Source organism: Pectinophora gossypiella, chromosome 18 (assembly GCF_024362695.1).
Source record: "Pectinophora gossypiella chromosome 18, ilPecGoss1.1, whole genome shotgun sequence".
Classification (NCBI taxonomy): Eukaryota; Metazoa; Arthropoda; class Insecta; order Lepidoptera; family Gelechiidae; genus Pectinophora; species Pectinophora gossypiella.
In genome coordinates this window covers 13,935,426-13,949,356 of record NC_065421.1, presented here as the reverse complement: position 1 = coordinate 13,949,356, position 13,931 = coordinate 13,935,426, and the positions used below count along the sequence as shown (strand labels likewise).

The 13,931-nt window shown below is 37.7% G+C and overlaps 2 protein-coding genes across 2 annotated transcripts in view; one reads left to right on the top strand and one right to left on the bottom strand.

The window, feature by feature from the left end:
• Positions 1-13,931, top strand: part of LOC126374852 (hemicentin-1-like) — a 423,187-nt gene that overhangs the window by 381,319 nt on the left and 27,937 nt on the right. Inside the window, exons 7-12 of the mRNA XM_050021604.1 lie at positions 859-969; positions 4,171-4,374; positions 8,350-8,501; positions 9,683-9,824; positions 12,781-12,911; positions 13,567-13,726. Coding sequence (XP_049877561.1) covers positions 859-969; positions 4,171-4,374; positions 8,350-8,501; positions 9,683-9,824; positions 12,781-12,911; positions 13,567-13,726 — 900 coding nt within the window. The remainder of the gene's footprint in view (positions 1-858; positions 970-4,170; positions 4,375-8,349; positions 8,502-9,682; positions 9,825-12,780; positions 12,912-13,566; positions 13,727-13,931) is intronic.
• LOC126374866 (uncharacterized) lies at positions 1,277-3,862 on the bottom strand. The gene is made up of 2 exons (XM_050021629.1): positions 3,571-3,862; positions 1,277-2,833 (listed from the first exon to the last, which is right to left on the bottom strand). The coding sequence occupies exons 1-2, from the start codon at positions 3,755-3,757 to the stop codon at positions 1,560-1,562; spliced, it is 1,461 nt and encodes a 486-aa protein (XP_049877586.1). The 5' UTR covers positions 3,758-3,862; the 3' UTR covers positions 1,277-1,559.

The window sequence follows — 13,931 nt, the reverse complement described above, 5'->3', positions numbered from 1 at the left end:
GTTGCTTTCTTCATTGAGTAATCTAAATAATTAATACGAAGTGGTGTTTTGTGATTAATGACCGCATTAAGTTAGTCGGAAGACATTCGCGAGTGTTATTATATTGGAGTATTCAATAAACAAAGTGTATCTGCCTATTTTCGCTTCGTGCTGGGAAGCCGCTTCATAACTCAAAAGTTTATGCGGACTTTTGAGTTAATTCGTTTGGGGTTCGGAGTAGGAGTCTACTCCGAGGGTGGGGGCTTAGGTTTCATCATCATCACCTTTCATCATTTCATTAATCATCAAGAAAAAAATACGTCAGACATGGCTGTATGGGCATAGTTCCCTTTGCCTTACCCTTCGGGGAAAACCAAAACAAAAAAAAAAAAATGTTACTTGACAGATCGTGTTGGCGGTTTTTTTTTTCTCCACCTCATCGTTGTGCCGGGAACATTATTGTTATAAATATTTTGCGTTTATTACTAAAAACACTGACTGGTCTTGAGAATAGTCGTGCATCGGAAACTTGTGTGAACATAACATGAACATGATTTGATTTGATTTGATTTCATAGTCTAATCAAAGTGATCAGTCTGATCGAGTGATAAAGGTAAATGGACTGTCTGATTTTAAATCTTTGTAATAAAACAGTCATATTGTGGTAATAAATGTTATCTTCTTCATAATCACACACTATATGAATAACAGTAAAAGATTCAAACTAAAACTTAGCATACCAACCAAATTACGAGTACCTATTCAACAAAAACTACTTTATAACCCTTTAATTGCGACAAAAACTTTAATCTTCCGATAGAGGCGAACCTAAATTCGTTGGCTTTTATATTTAGACGCTCATTAGTCCTTTTATTACAGTCCCACCCGAAAGGCCGACGATATACGATGCCAAGAGAAGAGATCGGACGAAATTGGTCGAGCCTTACAACGAAGGGTCTAATGTTCTGCTCATTTGCGAGGTTACAGGAGGTAAGGACTCTTAGGAAGTTATATTTAGAATTGATTGAAATAACTACCCGTTGGTAATTTCTGTTAGATTCTGCCTGTAAGAACCATCTTGCAAGATTTATACGCAACGTCGCAACTTCATTCGTAGTATATCACGGGCCTATGTATTCCTGGACTTCTGGAAGGCGTACGTGGGGCGAAAGCCATGATGGCTTTACGGTAGAGGCCTCTGAAGATAATTTAATGTAAATGTAATATGACACTAACTGGCGATTGTCCCTGTACGCACTTTACTTTACTGTAATAGTTTTAGTTTTTGGAACAGTATAAGCCGCGCCAATAAAGAAACGAATCGAAAATGGCGTCTAAGTACTTGCAAAGACAGATGGTAGGGTCAGCAATACTAGGGTTTAGTTCCCGGGAAATTTCGAAAAAATAGATATTTTTCAATTTTATTAAAAATATTTTTTAAGCAAGATTAATATTCCGGGATCGAAAACCCATTAGTTTCAAGCTTGTTAAGAGATACATAAGTATGTAGAATACATAGGTGTAAATATAAAACAATGCTTTGAGCGAAACATTATTATTTATTTATCAAAATAGACAAATTAATTTTGAGACGTTGATGGCCTATCACCGGTTTTAGTAGACGTTGATGTCCCTTCACCGGGGTCATCGTAATCAATCTCTTCAATCCCAGACATCTCACTGTCCCTTTCTTCCGCCGAAGTATCAGTTTCACTTGATGAATCGTCGCTGCTATCCATACCCACTCGTATAATGAAATCATCTATTTCCGTTTCATTCGTAACGTCACGTGTCCAGTACGTTTCTTCTACTCTTTTAATATGGTTGATTTGTTTTTTCCAGTCTTCAGCTGTTATTGATGAGATGGCATCTTTTGTTAGTTGTTCAATTTTGTTTTCATGCTGTTCCACATTTTTGTCAGCAACCCTTTGTTTTAACAAATTCCAGATATGCTCAATCGGGTTCAAATCACAGTTATATGGGGGCAATCTTAGGACTTCGTGTCCGTGTGATTTTAATAATTCATCCACTACATACTTTTTCTCTGGCATTTGTTTCTTTAACTCTGTTAGGAGCTCTGCTTTTGTCCATTCCTCTCTGTAGGTTATATTATGTTCCTTCATAAATTTTTTTACATCATCTTTTCGAGTAGCCGTTGTTGGTGCTTTGTCCAATTGCATCGAATGATACGAAGCATTGTCTAGTACTAGAATACATGATGGAGGCAGATTTGGAATTAATTTTTCATTCAAATATTTTAGAAAATTTTGGCCATCCATTTCGTCGTGGTAGTCACCTGTTTTACATTTCGCTTTAAAAACCAGGCCAGCACCACTCACGAAACCATTTTCACTTCCTGCGTGAACTATTACCCACCTTTGGCCAGGGCTGTCATTTTTTCGAACACCCTTATCCCTCGAACTTTGCCAGCATTTGCTTACTGTATAGTGGGCGTGAATCCATGTTTCATCCATATATATCACAGGTTTTTTATCGGGTCCTAATGCATCATTTTCTCTAATGCGTCGCAAATAGCGGGCTCGCCAAGCTTTAATATTGTCTTTTTCTATAAGAATCGATCTGTTTTGACGGCATTTTTTGAACCGATAGCCAAGTTTATTTTTTAAAATCCGCCTCAAAGTTGTTTTAGATCCTTTGAAATTTAAGTCTTTTTTTGCGGATGCCAATATTTTATTTAACGTGGGTACTTCTTTACGCACATCGTAAATAGAATTAACAATATTTCCGATGGCACAGATATCAAAATTGTCAATGGGGACTCTAGTATTATGTAGACCACGTCTCCCTTTGCTGGGTGTCCGAATTCTTGTCTTCTTCTCCTCAGCAAGTTGACCTTAAAAAACAAAAATAATTCTCAGCATTAATAAAAACATTGAACATTGCAGTTATCATCGGATATTAGCCGTAACATATCGAGAATATCTAAGAAGTACCTATTTATAAGCATATTTTATTCCTTATTTTTATAAAAGAAATAATTTGTATTATACATACTTATAAATCTTATTATAAGATTAAAACTTAATTTTCGTTTCCAAAAGAAAGATTTAGTTCAAAAATGGAATGAAAATATTTCCCATTAGTTGTTTTTTACAGAAGATAGCCTATATGGGCTATGAGCTTTTGCATGCTAAAAGCTAGGCGAAAATAACTTAAAAAGAAAAACAAAGAACTAGCGATAAACTAGAACTCCGCGCCACAAAAGAAGTCCCGTGGATGAGGTCGTTGCACGTCAAAGGCGGCCATCTTGAGACACGAAAAAGAACTCTATTGCAAAGAAATAAGAAATGTCAAATTTAGTTCCACAATATGCCGCGGGACTTCTTTCGTTTCAATCTAGGCAACATGGTCTTATTTTATGAATTAGGTATGATCTTAGCCTGCTCCACACTAACTGGACGAATTTAAAAAAAAATAACATCAATCGTGTAATATTGAGGTTATTTTATTATTTCTCGTAAATTATAGATTTCTTCACAAAAACTATTTAATGTCTATACTTGTGTACAAAATCATGCCGCGGGTTACTAATGACATACCCTTGTTAAATACGAAAAATATATTACATACCTTCTTTTTTTATTTTCACAATAGTGCTAACAGATAAACCCGTGGCCATGGCGGCGCGAGCGTTTGCGTATTGAAACGGATGATACCGTTCCAAATTTTTTTCTTCTTGGAAGTATTTGATGACGTTATAAACAATATCACGTGCATCACTTCGAAGAACCTTGCCTCGTTTTCCAGAAGTCGTCATAATGACCACGTATCAACACGGCACTTAAAAGTTGGGTTAGGAATTTGGAAACAAACAGCGTCGTGAGCGTCGTAGCAGCGGAAGAGCAAAACCAGACTGATTCATTTTTTTTTTTTGTATACGGTACGCCCGTGTGTGAGTAAAGACAGCAATAGCGTGCGAGTGAGAGAGAACGATGAGTGACGCCATTTTCGATTCGTTTCTTTAATGGCGCGGCTTATACAATTAATCTGGATCACTCATCATCCTCACAGTATATATTTCAACAACAAATTATTATGTCAATTTCCTGGATGGTAAACCGACTCATCGTTATAGAATAGAGTCATTTGTTTCTGACGATAAGGTGCACAAACTTCGATTAAGTAATTTTGTATGTGTGTATTCCCTACTAAAGATCTTTCACCAATCAGGTCGACCAAGACCCCGCGTGACGTGGTACCTCGAGAACGTAGTCATCGACGACTCCTTCGAGCAGCGCTCAGACGGCGTCACCATCAACACGCTCACCTTCCCCAACGTGGGTAGGCAGCACCTCAACGCACGCCTCGTCTGCCAAGCCAGCAACACCAACCTCGCGCCACCGGAGACCAAAGTTCTCATTTTGGATATTAATTGTGAGTTTTTTTTTTCGTTTTACTTTGTACATAGATTGATGGTAGTTCTGCTTAAGAGTGAGAAGGTAGAGAGAGAAAAGGGGCGTTTGCCTATCAGTGGCCTAATATTGAAGCACACCAAAAGCTAACCAGGTCATAAGCAGCGCGAGGCAGTTTCATCGCGGACACTTCAAACAAAAAAACCTCGTTTCACACAGACACTACACATTGACGTTATCGTACACGCGCATCTATGTATGTAACGTCTGACGCCCATACGGTTGAAGACTAAAGTTAAACCGAGTGTGAGATAAACCTAGCTTAGCCGATGGTGGGCAGCGGAGAGTAGCCGTTCTATACATATTTCTATTCTAGCCGAGTTCAGTTATTATTTTTTAATTTCAATCTATGTCGTTGAAATCATATAAACTTTCATTTTCGCAAGACAAAATACCTGAATAAACTTTTTTATTATTATTATTTATTATTACAAAATATAAATACAAATACGTAGATCTATTATTATACTTCTACTAATGAAAGAGTGAGGTACTAATTTTAATGAAAATTTGCCTAAATCGTTGCTTCAGTTTTAAATACACCCGTACTCACGTAAGTGTTGCATTTATCTGTCAAACGTGGACGGCCTCCGTGGTACAATGGTTGAGCGTTGGGCTCACGATCCGGAGGTCCCGGGTTCGAATCCCGGTGGGAACATATCACAAAAATCACTTTGTGATCCCTAGTTTAGTTAGGACATTACAGGCTGATCACCTGATTGTCTGAAAGTAAGACAATCCTTCCTTCGGAAGGCTCGTTCAGTCGTTGGTCCCGGTTACTACTTACTGATGTAAGTACGTACCTAGTCGTTACATGAGTCATGTCAGGGGCCTTCGGCAGCTCAATTGTAACCCTGATACCAGGGTTGATGAGGTTGGTAATCCACCTCACAACCCACACGATAGAAGAAGAAGATCGTCTGTTGTAAAAATCATTTTAAAAATTATTTGTCGTATCTCAGACGAACTTGAACATTAAAATGGCCACCCATCTTTTCATATCTTCAAACAAAGGCATAATGAAGAATCATTACTCGCTTTTATCAAACATTAAAAAGTATATCACTTGATTATTCATTAAAAACGGTCAAGTATTCTAGAAACGGTAAATCCGTAAGAAATATCCAAATCATTTCACGAACCCTTGACCTGGATATTCGAGAGATTTCTTTTGCCATTTGTCAACATGAGAGGTATCCTGAAATTTTACTAGAAGCGAAATGAAAGGAGATGAAAATAGCAGACATAATGGAATCTTATCTGAACAAGAATCCTTTGGAGTGACAGTGGGGTGGAATAATAACCAATTCTCGAGCACTGCCAATAGGAATTACTTTTGAAAAAAAAAAGTCTTTTAAAATTTATCGCTTTTTCTGTGTTTTGTTACTGATGAATTTTCAAATTGTTCAATGGAATAAAGAGAAAAAAGTACATTATTCGACGACCTCCGTGGTCCAGTGGTTGAGCGTTGGGCTCACGATCCGGAGGTCCCGGGTTCGAATCCCGGTGGGGACATATCACAAAAATCACTTTGTGATCCCTAGTTTGGTTAGGACATTACAGGCTGATCACCTGATTGTCCAAAAAGTAAGATGATCCGTGCTTCGGAAGGCACGTTAAGCCGTTGGTCCCGGTTACTACTTACTAATGTAAGTAAGTAGTCGTAACATGAGCCATGTCAGGGGCCTTTGGCGGCTCAATAATAACCCTGACACCAGGGTTGATGAGGTTGGTAATTCACCTCACAACCCACACGATAGAAGAAGAAGTACATTATTATTTAATGACAACATGACATCACGCCGCAGAGGTGTGTATAGATAGTACCTAAACCCACTCTTCGCCAGTTATGTTTAAGTCCCCGGTAATAGAGAGCGAGCCTATTGAGCCTATAACCAGCACGAATCCAGGAAACCACATGTATGTTTCTCATGTTATGTTGTCCCTCATATGGGTCGATACGACATTAGCCGAGCTAGTACCCTTTTTAGTTTTAAGTCTTACATTTCATATATGTTCAAATTTTAATATTAAGAAATTTATGTAACGTCTTAAACCTAAATAAAGAATCTATCTATCTATGTAGTCCACCCAAAACCATATCTATGATCCAAAAATGTATTCAAACTCAGAAAAGTTGAATTAAGGGGTTATTACTTGTGTCGTTGTCTACCCCATTAGGGATTTTAGATTCATTAAAGATTTCGAATATTATAATACGTATATTATATTGACAGCAGCTACAATGAACTTTTAACTACACTTAAAGAATTTTAATTTAAAAGACAGTTTAACAAAAATTAAAAAACTTCTGTCCTAAGTTTCTTTAAGTATTCGCTCTTTAACTTGAGAAATCTAATTTATTTTAAGGTTAAATTGAAGGACCCTCAAAGCCGTCTTTATTTTACTAATTGGTGGGTACTTAGATAAATACTAGGACCAATTTTCGGATCGCATCTTGATCCCTAAACCGAAAATAGGTTTAACCTGCACAAATAAATAGAGCAAAAGTTTTACGTCATATTTTTAATAGATGGTCCTTTCATGTCATCATAGGCACATGATTTTTTTATAACATTGCTCACTAATAATAAATTGATTCTCTTTCATCCTAAGTATTACATTTTAGACTCATCATCATTATCTCCCTAGCATTATCCCGTTTTCCACAGGGTCCGCTTGCCTACCCTGAAAATTACACAGGTCTGGTTTTTTTACAGAAGCGACTGCCTGTCTGACCTTCCAACTCGCGAAGGGAAAGCCAGCCCAATACAAGTCAGGTCACATACGTGTGGATTTCCACACGATGTTGTCCTTCACCGCTGAGCACGTGATAATCATGTATGATCCAAACATGAATTCGAAAACAAATTCGACAATCACTGGTTTAGGCCTGTGCTGGATTCGAATCTGCGACCTCAAGATGAGAGACAAGCGTTTTTCCAACTGGGCTACCACGGCCAAACGAATACTAAAGATAATAAAATACCGGGTTTAAAATACGGTCCTCGTTACCTATGAAATAAAAAATAGGTTGGGGATGTCGGATTAACTAGGCACAAATATTGGAAACCTAGTGATACCTACTCTTTATCTTGTATATTCCGAGCCAGTGATACTTATTTGCGTTCTCCGAACAGGGTTTTCATGGATTCACACGCGTGGTGTATCACGTGGCAATTTAAATTATATATTAGTCGCCATATGATCTTTTACCGTGTGGGTTGTGAGGTAGATAACCAACCTCATCAACCCACAAAAAGAGTAAAATTTTAATCAGGACGCTCGTCCCGGTTTGACAAGAGCTGCGGGTTCAACGCCCGTTCGAGCCAGGTTTTTTTTCGATTTAATTTTCATCTTTTTCTTTCGATCTATGTACCGTCATCAAGCCGACGCGGCGATGCATCCCATCAACCCTGGTGCTAGGGTTATTATTGAGCCACCAAAGACTCCTGACATGACTATGTAACGACTTCTTACATCAGAAAGTAGTCACCTGGTCCAACGGCTTATTGTGCCTTCCGAAGCACGGATCATTTTAATTGCGTATAATTAGGTGATCGGCCTGTAATGTCTTAACCAAACTAGGGATCGCAAAGTGATTTTTGTGATATGTCCCCGAACTTGCCGAATGTTTATCTTACTAATAAAAAATTATAAAAGCCTAATTTCCAACAAGTCAAATCAGTTACTTTTTACGAAACGTCAAAACACGAAATTACTATGGTATTTGTATGTAAAAGCACATTGTGACGTCATAGAAAAACGTGATTAAATGTCGGACTTATTATTACGTTTTTCTTGACTAAAATTCATAAATAAGTTAAATAGAAAAAATAAAATGTTTTTCATTAGTTTTAGACCTGTCTGTATTTAGTAATCAGAATTTTATAATTTATCTTGAATCTAGTACACTACCCAATTATTCTCCCCACAGTGAAGCCGATCACAGTGAACATCCTGAACAAGGAGAAGCAAGTGTCAGCTGACAAGAGGTATGAGATAGAATGCAAGACGACAGGATCCCGGCCTGAGGCGTACGTCACGTGGTGGAAGAACAACCGGCAGTTGAAGAGGATGGCTAAGAATGTAAGTCGATACAAATATAAAAAATCCTAAAGTGTCATACGTTTTAATCTAATTTAAGTAACTGAAATAACTGTGCAAACCTTAAGTAACTGGGATAACTGTGCAATCCTTAATTAACTGAGATAACTTTGCCAACCTTAAGTAAATGAGATAACTGTGCAAACCTAAAGTAACTGAGATAATTGTGCAAACCTAAAGTAACTGAGATAATTGTGCACACCTTAAGTAACTGAGATAACTGTGCAATTCTTAAGTAACTGAGATAACTTTGCAAACCTTAAGAAGCTGTTAAGAACCCTTACTTTCGCATTTAGTTTGTTACAAACAACCTCGTTAAACGGCAATTACTCAGCTCAAATAAAAAATGGATAAATTACCATAGTTTTGACCAACTTCATTGAACTGTTATTAAACGATAAACACAGATCGTTAGAAATCCTTTTTCCTTCGACATTCTTTCTAGTCCAGTTCAAGTAACAATTCCCGATATATTTCCACCGCAATTCGGCCCAGAAAGCAGCATTTCCTTTCCGTTTTCACAGACTTTTGTCCTATTCAGCCTCACTCCCTTTGTGTTTTAATTAATAGATTCTTTTCACCGTTTTTTGTGGGGTCTGTAATGACTTGTGACGTTTATTGTTCTGGCGTAGTATAGTGGCCGTTAGAAGAATTGTTTGATTATATTTTATTTGTTTTTGTTTCGTTGTCATTGTGATGTTATTTATGTTTACCATCTGTCAGGAGTTCTGAAAAAAAAAAACGAAGACGTTACTTTTTTACTTATCTCGTTCTTTTTTTTCTGGCCTCGAGGTAGAGAAAAAATATATAATTCGCACCCATATGTACTTGTATGGCTACCTGTAAGTACTTTTATTACGGGATGTAAGGGACGTTATAATACCGAGGGAAATGATTCAGTTTATTATTCTGAGTTAGTATCAAATGGAATCTTCCTTCAAAAAAGTAAGAATTTATAAAAATATAAAAAAAAAACACAAGAAAATCATGAATTTTGCAACGAAAAATTCTACTCTTGCTTTCCGCCCCAAAATAGGGCAGTACTTAGTTTCCAATTTGCTAAAAAAAATACCTAATATAGTTATTATTTTTATAGACATGTTGGGTCGATTTTTTGTCCACCAGTGTACCAGTATTGTATATTAATATGACATTTTCCACAGTTTTCCGAAAACAACGAAACCCTGAGTGTGCTGTCGCTGGTACCAAGTGTGGAAGATGATGGAAAGTACCTCACTTGTCGAGCTGAGAACAAACACATACCCGACTCCGCCATCGAGGATAAGTGGAGGCTTAATGTGCATTGTAAGTTTACATTCACTCACTCACCAACCCTGATGTCAATTACTGTTGAGCCGCCAAAGACCCTTGACATGGCTCGTATAACTACTAGATACTTAAGTAATTAGTAGCCGCGTAGCCGTACGGATTGTTTGTGGCTTCCAAAGTTCGAATCATCTTACTTTCAGACAATCAGGTGATCGTCCTGCAGTAAGATATGGCCCTTAGAATCATCGGTCCTTAGAGCAGACCCTTACGTTCGTCCTTCGAACATTTGTATTTGAAATATCGTTAAGAGTGACTGCCACACTAATTGTTAAATTCAACAGACCCGAATATAAAAGGGATTGAAATTTTAGAAATTCAAAATACGTCGCTCTACTTACGAGTTCTTATAATTATTTTCAATTCATAACAAAACCTAGAAATTAAATTGAAAATCTTAAATATAGTTTCAGGTAAATTTCAAACCTGAGATTGAAAGGTTAAACTTTTGAGGGCCAAAAGCCGATTTCACTTAAGCTTATCTTCTTAGTTTAATAATTTCAAAGTTTTAATTAGACAACTTCCATAATACCGTTGTTTGTACTGAACCTGAACGGTTTTATTAAATTAGCTTGATTTGGGAAATAATATTATTGTAGGTAAGTTGGTACCTCAAGGGCAAGGGTACCGTATGTACACAGTTTAGCAAAGGCAGCAAATACTCGAAATATTGAGAAGCTCGGTGGCGCAGCGGTAAACGCGCTCGGTCTGCGATTGTTGAATTTAAGCAACTTTCGCAAAGGCTGGTCATAGGATGGGTGACCACAAAAAAAAGTTTTCATGTCGAGCTCCTCCGTGCTTCGGAAGGCACGTTAAGCCGTTGGTCCCGGCTGCATTAGCAGTCGCTAATAACCATCAATCCGCACTGGGCCCGCGTGATGGTTTAAGGCCCGTTCTCCCTATCCATCCTTAGGGAAGGCCCGTGCCCCAGCAGTGGAGACGTTAATGGGCTGATGATGATGACTCGAAATATTAGAATTATTTAAAAATCATCTCTGTGGTCCTGTCAGCTGTCCTGGCACCGGCTTGCTTCTCCAAAGGGGAGCGCCGGTTCGATATCATCATGTTCAGTTTCGGCTCATTATCTATCACCAGTGGCGGCCCTAGGACGGTGCGAGGTGTGCCACCGCACCAGACGCCGAAAGGGGGGGCAAAATCAACCAAGACTGGTTCACCCTGGCCGCAAACTAACTTCATCGGGTTAGATTGAATAGAATAGAAATAGTTTATTATACAAGGGCGCCACTTACAAAAAAAGACAATAACATCATATCAGATTTCCACTAAACAATTACAAAAAAAGCAAGACGGATGTTTGTCGAAACGATCATAAGGTGGTGCTGGTGCACGTCCTGAGATAAAAGGGCCTCACTCAGCACAAGTCGCGGCGTGAACCGCGACCCTGATATTATGGGGACCCTGCCACATAAATAACATTTTTAAAAGATTTTAAAAGATAGATAGAATAGGTAAATTATATAATTATATTTTAGTAGGTTGGACGTGACGAAGTTACGTATGTTACTGATTATGTGACAAATTGTATTATTATAATAAAATTGTGTTTGGAATAGGTAAATTTCGATGGCCGTAAACTAATCGAAACATTGGCCCCGATTCCTGCAGACACCGCCTAATTTTATTTTAAGTTATATCCGTCATTTTCATATCCGTCGAAAAGGAAAGGGACGGATGATTCACAGCTCTTAATTTTAGGAAGAATGAGTAAATGAATGAATAACCCGGGCGAATCAAAAGGTACGTCGCTGGTATGCAATCCGTTTGATGTGCTGTCTACTTAACTGTGTCGGGTTATTGACGGATGTAAAATTTTTAGACGGTTGGTTTAGATTTGTGCTTAAAATTGACGTGTGTTCCATAAATTTTATGCTTGTCGATTACCCGTCCCTTTCCTTTTCGGCGGATAAGAAAATGACATATATAACTTAAAATAAAATTAGATGGTATTTACAGGAATTAGCACCATTGTATTATTATGATAAAATTGTGTTTGGAATAGGTAAATTTCGATGGCCGTAAACTAATCGAAACATTTTGTACTTTAAGGGGCTGAGGGGTGTCACTATGGAGTCTTGCATCAGCTAAATCTTTAGCTAGGGCCGCCACTGTCTATCACGTTGTTACAGAAAGCTCAAGTAAAGCGTGGGTACTTAGGTCGCTTTGCGATGGATGTTTAAATAGCTCCATTGGGAATATGGTCAGGAGCTTATGTTATGTAAAAAACCGTGTATTCGTAATGTATGTATGTTGTGTCGTAATAATAATGTATCCACTTTAGGACTCTGTCGCACTAACATATTTGACATTTAGTGAGACTTACAGTTCAATTTTTCAAAAAAGTTAATGTGACATGGTACCAAAGTGTATACATACATATTAATGCTCGTGACCGTACTTAGGGGAGGGGGGGGGGAGGGCGTTGACCGCTCAGAGATTGCCTGAGACTGCCGAGTGATGAAATGAAATATTTATTTGTGAATATGGATCATACATTTATTTTTATTTATTTATTTATGTATATTAAGAAACAAACGGTCATTTACATGAAAGTATTACATTATGGTAATTAGTTTAGACCTATAGTTTCCTTAATTAATTATAATTAACAACAATGTGGTCTGTAACTTAAATTACTTACTACTTCCATTTTAATTTATCTAGGGTAGTTTACTTTAATAAAAAATAAAAAACATACAATAACAAAAGATTAAAGAACAAACAATATGGATGATTCCAAGGTCAAAGATAAACATTAAAGATGCAGATTACTGAATATCTTGACGTAAGTAATCGTTGTAATTAGTTGGAATCATCCCTTTAAAGAGAATTAATAATAATAAAAAAAAACATTCAAAAAAACATTGAGCAAGAGTGAGCTAGATTCTTAATTTACCTTCTCTCTCTTTCTACACAGATGTTCCAGTGGTGGATCTGAAGATGGGATCGAATCTGAATCCTGATGAGATCAAGGAAGGCGACGACGTTTACTTCGAATGTACTGTGAAGGCCAACCCGAAGACCCATCGATTGGTTTGGTTCCATGATGTAAGTTCCTGGTGATGTTAGACTTAAAAGCGTAGAATTAATATCTGTTAAAAACTAAGTCTCTCTTCTTAAGTTTCTAAATCTTCAGGGAATATTTTCGAATTACGAAATTTTATTTTGCTAGGACTTTTAAAATATTAGAATCTAAGAATATACTTAGTCGCCTATCGGAGTGTTTGGACGGAGATTACGCAGAGTCCAGAAAAGAAGAGGAATCATGGGTCTTCCCCAGCTGTGGGATCAAGTAGGCTTAAAAAGATAAGACCGCCTGTTGTGCTTTTCTGTATATGTTGTCCTTATATCTGTATTTTGTGTCCATTGTGCTCAATAAAGTATTTTATCTATCTATAAGATCTAGATATAATATTTTTTCCAGTTCTCGAAAACGCAGTACTTTAAAAACCTCTAAGTTATTGGTATTTTTATCTTTCATGTTTCGAGTGAAGAGTTATTCTTCTGTGTCTTTTTGTTTTCGATTACATACTCGTAACAGACTAAGATAGTACCCTCCAAGTACTTGGCTACAGAAATGGCATTATCAGTAGCAGCATCTAATCCTCTCGCATATTGTTGGCAAGGAAAGAGTACCAAGACATTATAATAATTATGGTCCATTTGTGAATCATCTGTGTACCTGTGAATCTCCTTCCGCCAGAACTCTGAGATCTTCCACAACGAAGGAGCCGGCATCATCCTGAGTGCCCAGAGCCTCGTCCTGCAGAGCGTGACCAGAGCAGCAGCTGGGGACTACACCTGCATGGCAGCCAATAGCGAAGGCAAGGGGACCAGCAACCCTGTTTCTTTGTTGGTTCGATGTGAGTACTGATTTGTACCCTCGCCAGAGGTAAATACAATACCTACTGTTGTGATGACCATATTTCTTTAGTCATAAAAATTTTGCTCACGACACCGAACAGTTCAGAACCTCGACATCGACTTCCCCGATGTGGTCATCGTTTTCCCTGTTTTAGAACTTATCGCTATTTCTCTTCTTTAATCGTGTGGGATGTGAGATGGATT

Bases quoted from the DNA above. Each gene is read 5' to 3' on its own strand.
- LOC126374866 (XM_050021629.1), bottom strand. From the start codon at position 3,757: ATGACGACTTCTGGAAAACGAGGCAAGGTTCTTCGAAGTGATGCACGT. The intron at 2,834-3,570 runs GTATGTAATATA...TTGTTTTTTAAG, and splicing joins TGTGAAAATAAAAAAAGAAG to GTCAACTTGCTGAGGAGAAG.